At 57.5% G+C, this 17,653-nt stretch overlaps 1 protein-coding gene across 2 annotated transcripts in view; it reads left to right on the top strand.

Annotated features, from left to right (window-relative positions):
- Positions 1-17,653, top strand: part of TRABD2B (TraB domain containing 2B) — a 212,064-nt gene that overhangs the window by 193,735 nt on the left and 676 nt on the right. Inside the window, exons 5-6 of one of the 2 annotated variants that reach the window (XM_042951125.1) lie at positions 5,776-5,866; positions 8,948-9,217. In XM_042951125.1, the coding sequence (XP_042807059.1) occupies positions 5,776-5,866; positions 8,948-9,217 (361 nt within the window). Of the gene's footprint in view, positions 1-5,775; positions 5,867-8,947; positions 9,218-15,491; positions 16,145-17,653 lie in introns of those variants that run through there. The other variant, XR_006205854.1, reaches the window with a different exon arrangement.

Genomic DNA, 17,653 nt, shown 5'->3' with positions numbered 1-17,653 from the left:
TAATTGGTGTATTCTTCTTGCTAAGTGCTCACATGCCTTTCCCTCCGATCTGGTGAACCCTGCAGAGGCCACACGTGGTTGACAGCTCCCTGCCCCCTAATGTGACCTCAGGATCCCTTGCAGATGCTAATGCTTCGGAGCGAACGTATGAGAGCGTGCCGTGAGCTGTGACATCTCCGGATGGAAGTGAGCTTGGCCTTTTACCAGCTGTGTGACCTGGGGCGAGTCCTTTCCTCTCTCTGAGCTCTCCTGTCCTTGTCTGGAAACTGTGGGGGTACCTCGACAGATTCCCAAAAGGATGAAGTGAGATGACACGGGAGAACCACCGTGTACCCAGGAGACTCACTCAGTAGGACTTTGTATTCAGGTTATCAAATGATGGAATCGTAGAGGTGGGAAGACCCAGGGGACCATGTAGGGCAACTGAGGCACAGAGAGGGGAAGGACACTACCTGAGGTCACATAGCCAGTTGGGCTGTTGAGCCAGGTTCTGTCCTACCCCCAGATCAGGGTTCTTGGCTCTTGGTTCTTGGTAAATGGGGGCTGTCAGGCTGTGGCCAGCAATGGGTAAAGGCTAGATCCAGCCTGTGCTCTGTTTGCTGAGCCTTGTGCCCTGGCACAGGCCTGCTTACACCTGGAAGAAGGGGAGCCTTTTCTCTGCACTAAAACGTCATGGGGCTGTGCCCATGAAGAGCAGGACACCTTCCCCGTTTGCTTATGAATGTCCCTCAAGTGGCACCCTCGCTTGTGGGCTTAGAGAGATAATCACCACACCAGCCCCACCTCCTCTAGCCCTGGCCTGCCCCCTCCCCACTCCATGTATGTCTCCTCAATCCCACTCATCCTGGGAGTCCTGGCTACATGAATTCCTCCTCCAGGAAGTCTTCCATGATATCCTCAGATCAGTCTCTCCTCTACCATGCATGCCCCTTGTTTTCATTTCTGGGTTCTTTTTCTCTTCTTTCCTCTTTCTTTCTCTCCTCTATCTCTGTCTCTTTGTATCTCTGCCCTTGTTTTTGTTTTCTTCTATCTCTTGCTTTCTGTCTCAGTGTCTCTCCTTTTTTCTCTCCCTCCTGATGTCTCTGTGTCTCTTACAGCCTATCTCCCAGCCCCTCTCTCCCCACTCTCATCTGTCTGTCCTCTGTTTCCTTGTGTCCTGGTGCTCTTTTCCTCTCTCTGTCTCTCCCTGAGGGTGTCTCTCTTCTCTCTCGGCCTCTGTAGCCTCTTCTCCCTTACTCTCTGTCTTTGTGGCTCTGTGTGCCCTACCCCCTCACTGTCCTCCCTCTCTTTCCTCCTCTCCTCACCCATGTAGCCTCTGCAGATGAAATGGAACGTGTCTTCCTGCAGAGAGCTGGCCAGAGAACAGCTGTCAGTGCTAGAAGTCGCTGCTGAGCAGTGGCCAGGAGACCCCAGGAGCCTGGGCAAGCCACGCAGGCTAAGCCCCAGTGCTTTGGGGCCCCTTTGGAAACTTTCCACACCTTCCCTGCAGGTTCCAGGATGGGTGTGGTGACTTTTTCAGGATTTGTGACCTTGGAGGCAAGCCTGAGCCCCGTCTGCCAGCGTCTGGGGACAGCAGGCACTGGGCCCTGACTCAGGCTGGTGCAAGGCCCAAGCTCCTGGGATTGGCGGAATCTGCAGGAGCATCACCAAGAGGCCGGGCGGTGGCGACAAGGGGAGGGGATCTGTGAGCTCAAGTCTTCTGGGGATAGAATGAGATCAGGGCAAGGATGTGGAGTAACAGGTTTTGTCATTCATTCATTCAGCAAACATTCGCCAAGCCGCCACTGTGTGCCAGACTTGGGCTTAGCGCTGGGGTCGAGGATGAATCAGGCATGGCTCCTGCCCTCAAAAAACTCACAGTCTCCCAAGTGGCTTGCTGGGAACACATTCTGACAGGGGCGGCTCTGGGGTATGGGAAGATCATTCCAGCTGCAGTGAGGTAACAAGGAAGACTGTGTCTGCAGTGGTTCCGGGCAGAAGCTGCTGGTGACCTGGGCTGGTCAAGCATGGTTAGGAGGAAAGATCAGGGGCACTCCAGTGATTGGATGAGGAGGGAGACGAAGAGTCGGGACACAGCCCATCCAACTTGGATAACAGAGCTCAGCTGAGACGCATCCCAGGAGGGGAGGGTGAGTTGGATTTTGTAGGCTCTGGCAGATGTCAGGTGGAGACGTGCAGGCTGCCCGTCAGACGGGCCTGGGCTAGGGCAGTAGTTCCAGAGTGGTCTGTGTTGTATGGTAATTGCAACCATATGGGTGCGTGATTTGTCCACAGATTGTGCGTGAGAAGAAGGCGATGGGGCCCCCACACTTACTGGGCAGGAGAAAGAGGAACCCACCGAGAAGGTGGGCACAGGGCAGTGGTAGGGCTATGGAGAGAAGCAGGATAGTGCAGTGTCATCGTGGGGTCCTGTGAAACTAGGCCCAGAGAGGGTGGGGTGGGGACCATGGTGGGACCCGGGCTTGGGAACCAATGGCTTGTGCCCGCAGTCCTGGGGCGCAGGCTGCTTGGGGAGGGTGCGTCCTGGCGCTGTGCAGGGAGCCACGTCCAGGAGGGGGACGGACACCGTCTCCTTGCCCTGCAGGGACGGAAGTGAAGGTGGGCGTGACTTGGAGAAGGAAAGATGGAATTTGAAAAACCTCATGGCTGATTGCTTCCAACTTCTCAAAGTGTCTGAAGTCTTCTGCTCACAGTAAGGGCTAGCACCGCTGAGGTTGAGGGGACGGACAGGGCGCTGACTGGACACTGAAACGCTGTCAGGCCGTGCTGGGGATCCAGCCACAGTTCTGTAAGGCTCGGGCCTTCAAGCACCCCCTCCGCCCACTCCAGGAACGTTCCTTTCAGAGTGGCTACACGGCCTCAGTAAATACTCAGTGCTGCTCCCGTGCCGCCGTCATGCTTCCCCTGGTGGCTCCTGAAATCCTCCAGCGGACTGCTGCTGGGCCTGGAGGCCCTGGCCTTTAAAGGGTCTCCGTGGAAGTGGGGAAGGAATCGCCTCTGCTGCCAGCAGCGAGTTCCAAGAACCGCTGGCAGGGAGTTCCTGCCACCCGTGTGCCAAAGGCCATCGTGCCCAGACCCCCTTCCAGCTGCGTCACACTCTGGGGGCAGTCACGGGTGAGGATGACTCTGTGGCCCCACCGGGGACTGGCTTAGCTCGTCACTCTGGAGTGCACGCTGGGCTTTTCCAAAGGGCATTCGCTCCTCCTGCCTCATTAGGACCTTACAGCCCCACCAAACGGATGAATGCCGATTTGACACACAGGAAGACTGAAGCTGGGGGCAGGGAAGCCCACTTGCTCAGGAGATTCACAAACATGACAGGAGCTTGGGTCTCTGTCCTCGACAGGACTGGGTCAAGGCTGGAACCCTGGGAGGGGCTATTCATGCCTGTGTTGTCTGTGTGACTTCTATAGCCAGCTTCCCAAATGAGCCTCACTTATCCCCTAGCCTCACACATGCTGTTCCCCCTGGCTGTAACAGCCCCCCAGCCTGTGCCCGATTCTCATCCTCACCTGGCTAATTATCTTTTTTTTATGGTTACTTATTTTTGAGAGAGAGAGAAAGACAGAGTGTGAGTGGGGCAGGGCAGAGACAGAGGGAGTGACAGAATCTGAAACGGGCTCCAGGCTCCGAGCTGTCAGCACAGAGCCCGACGCGGGGCTCGAACTCACGGACCGTGAGATCATGACCTGAGCCAAAGTCAACCGATTGAGCCACCCAGGTGCCCCTCGCCTGGCTAATTCTTATCCCACCCTTCCGCTAGCAGTACCTCCTCCAGGAAGTCTTCCCTGACTTGAGGTTGTGCTTCCCTCTGCCTAGTACTTAACCCAGATCAAAAGACCTTGATTCTCGAGACGGAGTGGCTGGAACAGGTCCCCGTCTGTTCACCACTGGCTAGCACTAGATGTGCACTCGCTCAGTGTTTGTCAGATTAATGAACTGAGCAGGTAAAGAACAGGAGGGAGAGAGGGAAGAAGGGAGGGGTCTCCGAAGTCAAACAAAAGCCTTCTCCATAGAGTCTGAGAGCAGGGGTGCCGGCGGATCCCTCCCGTGTACACAGAGACATTGGGAGCATTTGAGCGTAATGGATTTGCCCGAGGTCTCAGAGTGAGCATGATGGGTCCTGGACTGGAACCCAGGTCTGTCACTCCCAGACCGGTAGTCTTTTGCAGTGATCCCAAGGTGGATTCCAGGCACCATGGCGGGCCAGTGAGGGACATGAAGGCGGCCCAGAGGTGTGCAGGGCCATCCGGCAGAGCGCTGCAGGCTCTGCCTTCTGTCCACCCGCTCTGCGGTCCCAGCCTCGCTTCCTCCATGCCGGAGCCTCTCCGTTCCCGCGCAGCTTGTCCACTGTCTGTTCTCCTCAGACCTCCCTGGGGCTGTCAACATGCTGACCTTCTGGCTCCCCACCTGTCACCACCTGTCACAGGCGATTAGAGTAATGGTACAGGGATCTCTCCCCAGGTTCTGGGGCAAATGGGGAGTGGAGGAGAATGTGCTGCCCACGTGAGTGGGGCTGCATGGCAGGCACACGGGCTAGGAGGCCGTAAGGGGCCACTGCCACTCTGCCCGGATTGAACAGGTGGGGAGACTGAGGCCCGGGGAGGAGGAGGGGCTTGCCAGCATGCCGACTCCCAGCAGTTACCGCCTCCACTCACTCGGCCTCCCGAGGACTCTTCCTAACCAGAGTCTAGGAGAGCCTTCACTGTGTTCCTAGACCTCACGCCCACATCCTGCTGCAGTAGAGCCATTTCTGGGCTCATCTGGGGCTGTGGGTCTCTGCATTCTGAGCGATCGGCACAAGGCTGGTCACAGAGCAAATGCACCATAAACTTTAGTTGAGTGAATGATTTGTGGGTTGCGTGAGATGAAGACCCCCGTCTCCCCCACCCCCCAACACACACACACACACACACACAGCAGGGCCACCTCTGTGGTGTTCCGCTCTCTGTTTGGACCTCTTCTGTGCCACTGCCACTGTCCGTTGGACCCTGTAACCATTGCAACCATTTGCTGCTCTCTCCCTCCCCAGCATCTTACACCTTGTGAGTCTTCTGGGGCCACCCCAGGGCCTGGGTTGAAATATGTGGTCTTTAAATGTTGGATCAGAGGTGAACAAATGAATCCACGAAAGCCCGGGTCCAGCCGACGCTGAGAGAACAGTGGAGCCTGGTGAGGAGACAGTCATGAATATGCAGAACCCACCCCCGTGCTAACGAAGGGCACCTCAAGTTGCTGGTGGAACTCACAAAGATGAGCCACAGACCTGTTGAAGGCTTGAGGGCTTCCTGGAGGAGGTTTTCTCAGAGCTGGGCCTTACACGACCACTGTAGGCTGACACAGGCTTAATTCACTTTATTTTGCTGGTATAAAACTTGCGGTGACCGCAGCCAGAGCGTGGGTCCTCTGCACAAAGACTGTGCTGTGGATGTTGTTACAGCCTGGGGCTGGGGTCAGCTTAATGGCACGATGCAACGTGAAACACTTGTGAACCTTTGCTACTGTGCCAGCCACTCTTCCCGTGGGCCTCGCAACAACCCTGAAGGCCGCTATCACCATCATTCCCACTTTACAGCTGGGAATGGGGCACAGAAACTGGGCCTGGGGAGGTACCACTGGTAGGCAGCAGAGCCAGGATTTGGACCCAGGCAGGGTGGCTCCAGCACAACTTCCAGCTACACTGCACTGCCCTTGGTGTAGGCCACTGGCCTGAGGCTGTCCTGGTTGCTGCCGACTCGGCAGGTGGCTGAGCCCACTCTGTCCCTTGTGTTCCAGGTCATTTTCTGGGAAACAACACAGTCATTGACGTCCTCCGGCAGGCGGGGCTGGAGGTGGAGCACACGCCTGCAGGGCAGACCATCCACAGGTAAGCAGCTGAGGCATTGGGGGCACGCACCCGGCTGGCCTGCTGCCACCATCCATGAACCGTGCCCGACCCCGTGCTGCGTGGCCAGCCTGCACCCAGCCTTTCTGCTCGGGCCTGCGGGGCAAGCTGTGAAGAAGCCTTGCAGGGACCGGCCTTCACCAGGCAGCCAAGAGTGGAGGGGCCGGGCTGGAGGTGGGGGGACCGAGAAGGAAGCTGGTGTGCAATCTCGGCAACCTGGGGGAGGTGAGGTTGAGGGGTGGGGCAGTGGGAACAGGAGGAGGGGTAGGTTCTGAGCTGCTCAGCATTTAGGGCCAGGTGAGTGGGTGGGGTGGAAGGACTCTGTGGGACTCCTAGAGACCTGGGGATGCCCAGCCCTGCCCACACCCGGTCACCTTTTTCTGACCACACCTCTTGGGGGGCCCTCCCACCCCTGACTTTCCCACCAAGGTACACCTACTCCACTCAAATAGCCATTAGTGGCCATCCTTTTCCTCGGAAGGGTTCCTGTCCCCACCCTAGGCTGGGACTAGGTGCTCAGGGGTCAGCTGGGTCCACTTGTGGTCCACGGTGCCAGGGCAGGCATGACAAGGTGTCAGCACACTCTGGGCAGCTCCGGGGTAGGAGGGTGTTTCTCTGCAGCCTGCCCTCCAACTGTTACGCAGGAACCTTCTTCGCTGGCCCCCCAAGGGCGACCACAGAGCGGTTTCAGCCCCAGTCTCTGGCGTTACAAGAACTCGAGTCAGAAAGAAGCTTGAATGGTCACAGTGAATCTTTATACACCGGGCTCTAAGCCCTTTTAGCTCATTAAATCCTCACAAGATCTCTATGAGGTAGAACGTGGAGTACCCCCATCTTAAAATTGAGGAACTTGAGGCCCAGAGAGGTGACGTCACTTGCAGGACACACGGCTTCTGTCACTGCAGCTGGGCTCTAGAGTCTTCCTCAGCTCCTAACTACTCCCTGTCCCCTCCCTGGGCGCCAGAGGGGGTGGGTGTGCTCGGAACACCTAAGGCTTTCCTCCTTGCTCTGCACAGACGAGGCTTGGGGCCCCCCAGAGCTTTGAGCCTCCGGCCTCCTAGCTCTGGGCCAGCACTCTGCTCTCCCGTCTCCATGGCCCTTCTAGAGGAACTTAAAAACTCCCTCACGTTGGACTCCTTCCTCTTTTGATCATCTGAGTCAACCGGACGAGACTGATGAACATTTGAGTGCGGCACAAATCCGGTCTGCCCTGGGTCAGGGCAGGGGTGTGTTGGAGGAGTGAGGCATCCAAGGCAGCCTTGGGGACAAGGCACTCCTCATGCTCCCCTTCACAGGCCCAAGGACTTCACCTTGAAGCTCATTGTGTCTTTCCAGGCCAGGCAGGGCGGGCAAACGGGCAGGCGCTGCTGCCTCGACTCCTATTCATCTCAGAGCCCAGGCATCAGAGGAAGGTCCCCCGCCTCTCCCGCCTCCCCGCCCGGCCCTGCTCCGAGGGCTCTCAGCCCCAGGCTCCAGCGCACGCCGAAATCCTGCGGGTGGGGCGAGGAGCTGGGATGCTGGGGAGGCCCCAACAATAAAAGCCATCATCGGCCACAGGTGCTTCCTGGACCCATCTTTTTGTCCGCCTGTTTTGAATTATCTCCCCAGCAGCTGCAGCATCTCCTGGGCCTTGGGAATCTGGGCTTGCTGTGGGGGCTGGGGATGGACAGGCTGAGCTGATGGCCTTCCCCTCTCATGGAGAGAGAAGCCCCTCACCCCATTGTGTGTGGGGGGGTAGAAGAGAACAGGCTTCTCGCCGCCTCGGGTGCCGCCTCGCCCTTCTACTCCCTATACCACGCCCAGCCCTCTGCCAGGGTCTGAGGTCCTCCCGAGGGAGTCCATCTGGGCCCCAGAGAGGAAAGAATAAAAGGGAGAGGAGCAGAGGCTGTTCCCAGGTTAAGAGACCTGTGTGTATAGCACTGCATGGAAAGTGAATTACACACACACACACACACACACACACCCCTAATCAGTGCTTTAGTGCTTGGCTACAGCCAAGTCCATGTGCTTATAGGCCAATATCAAAGAACGGCTTGTTGTGTGCCAGGCACTGTGTTAGGACCTCATCTCATTTGTCCTCATGACGATCTTACGAAGCGAGTGTTGTGACTACTCCCATCTCACAGCTGCCTGCCGCTTGAGACGACTATGTCACCTGCCCTTGGTCACACGGCCTGTAAGCCATAGAGCCGGCATGTGAACCCACGTCTGTCCACCTCTAGCTGGAGCTCTGACCTGCTTAACACTGTTCTGCCTCCCCAGAAAGATGCTCAGGGAATAGCTGTTGAATGCACAGATGGCTGGTTGTGTGAATGATACAAACCACCGCATTAATATTTTATAATTTTTAGTTAATACTGTTAACTACTAAAAACAGTTCCACAGCTTACTATTTGCCAGGCACTGTTCGCAAGGCTTTGCCTGTGGTAACTTAGGAGACCCTCATGCTGCCCCTCGGAAGCGCAGGCTGTAGCGCCCCCATTCTGCAGAGACGGAGATGAGGCACAGTGAAGTCAGGTCACTTGCCCCAAGCCCCTCAGCCAGAGCCTGTGGAATGAAAGACCCCGAAGAAGACGAGATAGGCCCCCAGGGCCTGCCCACAGCTCACTCCCTCACCTCCTACTAGCCTGGACTCAGGTGTCACCCTGCACTGACCAGAAGCACCCCCCCGCCAGCCTAGCAGCCTCCACCTTCAAGCTCCCTCTCCTGCCCTCCCCAGCGGCTCCCACAATCTGACATCCTTATTCTCCAGCTCTCACTTCAGTGTGAGCTCGAAGAGAACAGGGACGTGATTTGGTGACCGCTTCTGCCCAATTTCTAGAAAGGTCCCTGGTGCAGGGCAGGTGCCCAGGAGACATTTATTGAGCCGATCAAAGAAAGAATGGGTCAAAACTCCATCTCTGGACATGAGACAGTGGTTTCCCTGGGTTCCTCTCGCCGGGCCCACCAGGGGCACCCAGCCTTTCCCCTGCTGTGACAACCTTCTCACCGGGCTGCACTCCCTGTCGTACGTGACTGACACAATCCCACACGTGCACCTCACATGCTGTTGCCCCTTTCCAGCCCTGCCGCCCGGAGCCCCGCACCTCCACCCGAGGGGACCTCGGCAAGCCCGGCCCCGGTGACCCCAGCCGCCGCCCTCCCCGCAGTACCCTCGGCGACCCCCACCGTCCCACCTGAGGAGGAGGACCCAGCCCTGTCCCCACACCTCCTGCTCCCCGACAGCCTCAGCCAGCTGGAGGAATTTGGGCGGCAGAAGAAGTGGCACAAGAGGCAGAACAAACACCAGCGGCCGCGACAGTTCAATGACCTCTGGGTCCGCATCGAGGACAGGTGAGCGGGGGGAGGGGCAGGCCTGTCAGGAGCCGCGCATCTCTCCGGGTCAGCCCGGGGCACCCTCTCATCCCGGGCCCTGCTCGGAGGAAGTGAGCCATGTGGGTGCTTGGGTGGAAACTTCTGGGATAACTTGACTCACCCCCCGATTCACAAAGTCTCTTCCTGTTCATCCGTCAGGGTCTACAGAGTATGCTCACATATGATTTTTCATTTGTATTCTCAAAATGAGAGCAAGCACACTTGTCTGCATTTTAAAGGCAAGGAGATAGAAACTTCCTTCAGGTGCGGTAGACAAAAGCCTGCTTTCCCCTTAGCTCCATTTGTCCCATGGGCCAGAAGGTGAAACTGGGAGAAGATACATCGAAACGTCATAAGCTCCCTGCGCCTGGAAGGTCTTAGTGGCCGACACCCTGGCAGGGAGGCTGCAGAGGGCCTCACTCTGCCAGAAAGAGATGGCAGGTGACGACGGACAGCCTTACTGCCGTGGGCTGTCTCTCAGGAGGGGAAGGGGAATCTGTGATAAATGATGTCAAATATGGGCAGGTGCAGAAATCATCCTGCTGTGCAGATAGGTATCTGTCCCCTGCCTGTGTTCTTCTGCCACCCCTGTGCCACCTTCTCAGCCTGTCTGTTTCCAAAGCTCCTGACGGAACCAGGATACTGTCTCCCAATTTCCACCAAAGACTCAGTATAGAGCAGTCTCCCTAGATTCTGCTTTGGGGTAGGAATCTCCATATGTAATGAGCAGTGTCACCAGAACACCCCGGCTGTCCCAGGGAGTGGTCATCAGTGAAGGTCAGAGTCCTACCCCCTGTGGTAGCCCAGCCCTGGACATCGTACCCCAGCAGTGGGCCCTTGCAGACTCCAAGTCTCACCTGAACCCTAAAGATCATCCTCCAGGATTTCCCCAGAATGCCCAGAATCATCTGGGATACTTATAAACAAACAAATGCCCAGGCCCCACTGCAGACCTCATAAACTTGCACCTGCAGGGCATGGGCTGGCAAGCTGAGCGTTGAGTCTGCACTTGGTTGAATGTGTGCCGCAGAGTCTTTGCAGCAGCTTTGGGAAACGTAGACCCAGTTCTGCGTTTACAGATGGTGAACCAAGGCCAGGTTGGGGACGGGGGGCTTGTCCAAGGTCACATAAGCAATCGGGGGCTGCCTCCTGCACTGTCTACTTCACGGTCCTCCTGCAGGCAGGTCTCTGAGTCATCGACAAAAGGTTGACATGTCCAGTCCACTGTCTTAAAGTTTTGGATGTGCACTGTTCTGAAAAGACTTCCAGCAAGTAAGAGTGGAGGCCACTGCTCCTTTGGGCCATTGGTTTCAAAGTGTCTGACTTGGGTTACTGGGAAATGTACTTCCACAGAGCCCTGGCCAGCCTGTCCCACCGAAGGCAGAGGCACTGCTATGGCTAGATTAGCCGTGACGTTTGGCTCGTGTGCCCAGCGTGGGCGCCCCCTCCAAACCAGGATCAGGGGCGTGGGGTTACGTCAGAGGGCCACTTCTTCCGTGCTGAGGAGCACTCACAGGCTGCCAGGAAGGAGCAGGGCCAGTGCTGGAGCTGGCAGCACATAAAAAGCTCCAATCAGAGGGTTACTCCGGGCCCTCGACAACCTGCAGGGGTGACTGAGAGACCCAGCCAGTGGCGGACCCAGCCCAGGAGGGGACAGGAGGCTGGCTGCCAGCTCCAGCAACTGACCCCCCAGCGCTAACCACTTCTGAAAGCTAAATTTCGGCAAACGACTCCAAACAGTTTCCTTTTCACAACATGTAGCTCTGAAACACAGAGCCCAGTTTCAGTATAAGAAAATAGCTTTTCTTTGGCAAGAGGGAGCCCTTTCTCCCACCTAACAGGTAAATTGTGGCTGGATAACTCTCTTCCATCTTGTTGGGATGGAGAAGGAAGTTTCCCCGGAAGGGCACCCTGCTTGAGCTCCTCAATGCTTCTTAGGCAAGCAGGCCCTGAGCTTCTGTCACTCCCAGGGGACTCACCCCATCCTCCTAGGCTTTCCAAGTTTCCAGCTCTCTGAGAGGGAACAGAGGACAGCTCTCCGAGGGGGGGACCTAAAGCCCCTTCGTGGCCATTCTAACAAAACCATTCTCCTTGGAGCTGTGATTCCGTTCTGAATTCTCTCATTTTCTTGCCCCCAAATCTGGCTGGTGCCATCCATCACCTCTCCCAACTCATGCTACACCCGTGACCCGGCAGCAGGGCCCCTGCCCAAGGGCACTGCCCCAGCAGCCTGGGATTCTCCAGTGCTGCCTGCCACTGCCCAGTGAGCTTTCTGCCGCCCAGCCTGGACACAGAGCATCGGCTCCCTCCGGCCTGCAGCTGCCTCTCCTGCAGGCCCTGTCCTCACTGAGCTGTGTGCTGCCCCTCAGTCGGCCGTGCCCAGCCCATCTCCCACCTATGCCGTTGCTTTTCTCTCTGGGTGGGGGAGGCACGAGGCTCCTACAACCCTCATGTCCCCAGTCTTGTCAGTAGTCCTGGAAGTAAGCTTTGTTTGACAAAAAAGGAAACTGAGGCCCAATGAGGTCAGGTAACGCCCAAAACCCACACAGCAAGTGAGCTGTGGAGTCGGAACCCACAACCCAGGTCTGTCTAATGCTAAGGGTCACATTCGCCCATGGCCACACAAATACCCCACCCTTGCCTGGCAAACATCCCCATCCTCACTGGCTGAAGTGTCCCTTCTCTTCTCTCCCACAACCCACAGTTCCTGCAGGTGCCCCAGTCTTAGCACAGTCACACAGGCTGCAAATCCTCACTTGTGTCCCAAGGCCCGGAGGCCGGGAGGCACCAGATCTGGGCTGGACTTCTGTGGCCACCGGGGGCCTCGTGAGGGTTTGTTGACCACATGCCTGAGTGAGACAAGGAGGGAGAGAACTGGGGGTAGAGGCTGGCCAGACCACCACCTGGAATGAGCTCCCCCCCACTCACCCCTCATTACCCAAGACGTAAACACACGGGAGGAAGTTTAGAGAAGCAGCAGCCCTGGCAGGGTGATTAATGAGGACCCTGTGGAAGGGGCCAAGTGCATGTCTGCAGATGGCTGTACAGCAGGGGCACAGAACTCTCAAGAACCCCACATCTAAGGGCCAAGAGGGGGGACAGCAGTTCAGGGTTCATTCCCATGCTGGCTGTGTGCCTACATACTGCCCCAATGAGAAATGAGACTTGTGACAGTCCTCAGTCTCTCTATCTCTTTTAAATATTTATTTATTTATTTATTTATTTATTTGGGGGTGGGGTGGGGAGGGGAAGAGAGAGAGAGAGAGAGAGAGAGAGAGAGAGAGAGAATCCCAAGCAGGCTCTGCACTGTCAGCGTGGAACCTACACGGGACTCTATCCCACAAACCGTGAGATCACGACCTGAGCTGAAATCAAGAGTCAGGTGCTTAACCAGTGGAGCCACCCAGGTGTCCCCTCGGTCTCTCTTTTTGTGCAGTGAGGGCCTTGACTGGGTCCATGATGGTCATGGCAGCCCCGCTGCTCCCCCAGCCCACGGCTGGGGTATGTGCGCGTATGATGGGGTTAGAGGGCTGGATAAACAAGGGGACAGAGTGCTGGATGGAAGGACAGTCATGAGGAGGTGGGTGCAGGGAAGTGTTGGGCATGGCCAGAAGCGAGGCGCAGTGGGAATCAGTACTGACCCAGAGTCCTGTGGGTGCACCATGCAGGGGCAGGGGGTACAAGACACACACACACACACACACACACACACACACACACAGAGCGTGTCGTTGTCTTTCTGGGCCTCACTTTCCCCGAACTTTGAGCAGATGGCCAGGGCCCCCTGGAAGAGGAAGACCCCTCTCTGGTCTGCCCAGGGAGCATCCTGCCTGAGGCTCCCCAGCTACACTTTCTCTTAGCAAAGCCAGGCCTTCTCCCAGGGGGCTCCAGGGTGCTGGTGTCTCTGTGTGGGGCCGGAATGCTATGGGATTCGAGGTGGAATCCCACCCATGGGGGATTCTCTTCCCCCATGAGAAATGGGAAGCAGGACTGCTCCGTGCATAAAAGCACAGACAAATTCAGGCAGAACAGGCTTCAGACCCCGGCCCTTCCTTGTGCTTGCTTTGAGGATTAGAGAGTAAACAAGATGATGCTTATAGAATGGTAAGCTGGCCCCAGACCCCTGGTGACACTTGGTGACAGTTGTCCCCAGAGTTGCTGGTGGGACTCTCAGTCTGGTCTAAGATGCCACTCTCCCTCTCTCCTCCCTCCCCGACAGGAGCTGCTCGTGGGCCCTTCGCACGTCTTAGGTTTCAAACATAAGTGGGTGCTGCCCACTCCCCCGCTTGACAGGAGCACACTGGCCACGTGCTGGTTACCCAGCCCCGTGTTGAGAGCTGGTGGGGACAAAAACAGAAAAAGTCTCAGGTCGTGGCCAGGCAGGGACGGCTCCCTAACACGCTGTGGCTGAATTAGCCCTGGAGCCCCAGTCACTTTTCCTGCACCTGCGAAGGGATTGGTCCGCCAGGGCTGTGGGGAGGACAAGAGCATTCCCAGCAGAGGGGGCCATGAGGGCAAAGGCGTGGAGGCTGGCATGTGCTTCGGACATTGGGATATCAGGCAGCAGGCAGACCTGTCGCTTCAGGTCTCCGACCTGCTTGGCCCGGAGAGGCTGAGGCCAGACCGGAGTTGCCGTGGGGTCTCCTCCGGGTGGACCACAGGGAGAGCTGCACCCTCAGGCAGCAGGATAGCGTATCAGGTGGGTCCCCCTCACCCAAGGCCCATCTCCACACTGTCTCCCTGGAAGCCTCTGAGGAGGTCACCTAGGGCACAGCCAGCAGTCCCTAGTATTGGAAAGAAAGCCACAGCCTCTGAGACTCCCAGAACCCAGCCCCAGATGGCTCTTCAAGACCTTCTAAGTACACGGATTGGCCTCCTACTCCAGGTAGCCCTCTGGAGGGGCCTCAGTGGGCAGACAGCTGACAACATCGCAGGCACCGGCCCTCCTTTTCTGTGCTTTATACCCTGAACTTCTGCCTAAGATCTCACTTCTAGCTTCTGCTACTAGAAAACATTTTAACGTCCGTGGGTCTGTACCTGCTCCTTCATTGTACACGTGGGGAAACTGAGGCCTTGAGGACAGGACTTGCCCCACGCCACGTGGCACACAGGGACATAGGGCAAGCTAGAACAGGGCTTCAGCCTTCCTCCCAAGCAGCGGGGCCCTTCCCCACATGAGGGGCCCTGTCGGCTCAGAGCAGACTCGGCCCCTTGGTGCCAGCCGTCTGCGGAGCCTGGGAACACTCTCAGAGTGTTTGCTTTGGCTTCGAGGCCACTTTGCCATGAGACACTCTTCCCCTTCACGGGCCTGGGGGCGTGGGGGGATCTGGACTGGGGGACTGAGCTTTGTGAGCAGAGTGGGCTCGGAAGGTGGGGGCATTTGGAGGGGCTTTCCGCACCCCCCCCCCCAACTCCGTTTCCCTGGGACTCCTTCCAAGCAATAAAACCCCCGCTCAGGCTCCAAGGGGGAGTGTGCATCTTTGGTTTTAAAAGTGTGAAAGCAAATGCCTTTGGGCGCCTTTCGAGACAGTTTTCATAACTCCCACTTGGCCTTCCCTCTGATGGCGGGGCTGCCTGCGGCCAGCCTGGGCCCCCAGTTCCAGGCACCCCAAGTGGCACATAGCCTCCTCTCCTGAGGCCAAGCCTCCTAGCCTCCTGGCTGCTCAAGCCGAAAGGATGGGGCAGCCGCTAGGAAGCGACCATCATGGACGCTTTGCGTAGCGCGCAGAGATTTTCTTTGCATTAGAAGAGAAAGGGAGGGAAGGGGCTAAGGTAATGGCTCGAGGCCACGGGAGGCCTCACCTCCCACCCTGGCAGGCCTCCACGCACAGGTTTTCCAGGTCTCAGCAGGAGGCAGCACGCAAGCTCCTGTGCCCTCCAGGCACCTCTGTATCCTAATCCCCTTCAGGCTGTCTCTTCACCTTAGAAATGGGGATAATGAGATGACACGTGTACAGCATCACAGTGTCTGCTGGCTCAGGGGAGGCACTTCACAAAGGGAAGACGCTGGTAGTGGGAGAGGCAGACACAAGCATGCTAATAACGGCGCCAAAGGTGGCCAGTGCCACGTAGCGTGCCCACCGCGTGCCAGGCGCTGCTGTGAGCGCCTCGCGTACGGAAGCCTGCGCAAGCCTCCTGTGCACACATAGTTACCTGCGGGTGACACAGCGGGATCAGTGGGACACGTTCGAGGTTTGGTGGGCAACTCCCCGGGGCCTCCACGGCGGGGGGGGGGGGGGGGCGGCCACTGGGCCAGGCCTTCGAAGGTGGACCGGAAATGACCGTCGATGCGACCGCAGAGGGTGGTGTGTGCTGGCAGAGCCCGGAAAGCTGAGGCCGGCCGGCACCAGATGGTGCGAGGTCTGGGGGCTCTGCAGGCTGCTACAGGTGGGCATCACCCCAGATGTTGTGGGTTATGAGGGACATTCAAAGCCTCCTGGTCTGCCCTCCTCTCCTGTTCCACAGGCACACCGTCTATCCAGGAGCATCTTCCTTCTGTGCATGGGGCATATGACACACTCTTGTTCCCTCCTTTTCTGATGGCTGCTCTGGGAGTTTCTAAAGACTGAGGAACACACATGGCGGCTGTAGCCACCAGGTCGAGGAGAGCCTCGTGTGAGGATGTGGCATGTTCTTGTGGCTGGAGCATGACCAGGAGCGGAGAAGGAGGACGGGCCGGGGAGCGAGGACCTCCTCCTCGACCGAGGGCATGTGGATGCCCGTTCCCAGAGCAGAGGCCCCAACCCTGAGGCCGAGCCAGGCTGTGTAAGAGACGTCCAGCCGGGATGGCAGTGGGGCTGGACCGTGGTGGTGATGATTACAGAGCTCACATGATGCAGCGACCCTGTCCTAGCACATGGAAGCGCAGGCCCCGGCAAGGCAGGGGGTTCCCTGCTCACCCAGCAAGTGAGCGGCATACTGGGCAGGGGCAGTAAGCTCTGGAAAGGGGGCCGTGTCACGCAGGGGAGAGGCTGCCCGCACCACAGACACCCGGGGAGGGGCAAGCCTCCTGCCCGCGCATCAAGTGCTGGGGGGCACCTACTGTGTGCCCAGTTCAGATCCCAGCCTTGCTGTGAGTCCTGGAGCACGTTACTTAACCTCTTCGTGCCTCGGTTTCTTCGTAAGTAACGCAGGGATTAGATCGGACCTGCCTCGTAGTGTTGCCATGAGGATTAGAGGTTAATGTGTGCAAAGCGCTGGCACAGAGCTGCCGCCAGCCAGGGTAAGTACTTCTCTGACCGCCAGGAGCACCCTTAGCCACGTGCAAGCTCAACTCTGACTTCACAGCTGGCTGCTGTCACCTCCTCCAGGAGGCTTTCCTGGCCCTGCCCTGGATGGGGCCCCTGTGCTGTGATGGAACTTGCTGGATCCTCTCTCTGCCTCCCCTGCCAGGGCTCCACTAGAGGAGGTGTGGGCCCAACGCCCCTGGGGCCCCACCTCTTTTTTCATCCTGGAGGCTTCTCCCTCTGTGGCTTCTCTTTGTTATGCCTCTGTCCTTATCTTTCCTTGACCCCTCTCTTACTCAGTCCCCTCCCTCTCTTTGTTCATCATCTCCTATTTCTCTCTTTCCGGAACTTGAGCAGATCACCTGGTCTTGCCCTTCCCTCCACTTCCCGGTGACACCCGGCCCCAGCCTCAGCCGGCCTGTTTGTTCTGTACTTAATCTCTCTTTATTTCTCCGTCTCTCCCTCCCTCTCTTTTTCATAGGTTCTCTTCAGCCAACAATCTCACCCATTGCCTCCAAAACCGGATTCTATGTTTATAAGTCCGTGAAGGATCACACCTTTCACTAAGACTCCCTGTGTTTGTGTAAAAGGCAGCTGACCCAGGGCTCCTTCCCAGGGGGTGCTGCCCCCTCCCCCTGGGACCTGGTGCCATCTATCCCTGAGCCCCAGCTTTCTCATCTGGTGAAGGGGGTGATGAGCCCCACTGTGAAGGTTTGTTTTGAGGCCAGAGAGACTCTCCATAACTGGTAGCTGTGATCACCAGGGCCGGGAGATGGTGGGGTTTGGGGGTGTTTTGTTTCCTGTTTATCTCCGGCGGGAGGGGAGGGCGCAGGACGGCACCTGAGGACACAGGTGTGGAAGCTGATTGCCCCAGTGGGACCCCAGACCCAGCTCCTTCACGGCACTTTCATTCTTTCTGCCCTGGAACCCATCTCAGGCTGTTACCCGTGAGGCCTCAGGAACCCAGCTGGCTGGCTGTGTGGCTCTGGGCCACTCACTTTCCCTGCCCGGCCCCTTGTCTCCTTCTCCATTTTCTGAGAAGAAAACAGAGGGGCGTCTGGGTGGCTCAATTGGTTAAGCATCCGACTCAATTTCGGCTCAGGTCATGATCTCATGGTTTGTGAGATTGAGTCCCACATCGGGCTCTGTGCTGACAGCACAGAGCCTACTTGGGATTCTCTCTCTCTCT

Source organism: Panthera leo, chromosome C1 (genome assembly GCF_018350215.1).
Source record: "Panthera leo isolate Ple1 chromosome C1, P.leo_Ple1_pat1.1, whole genome shotgun sequence".
In the NCBI taxonomy this organism is placed as follows: domain Eukaryota; kingdom Metazoa; phylum Chordata; class Mammalia; order Carnivora; family Felidae; genus Panthera; species Panthera leo.
Note: the sequence above shows the minus strand (reverse complement) of the source record. Positions and strands in the feature narration are given on the sequence as shown.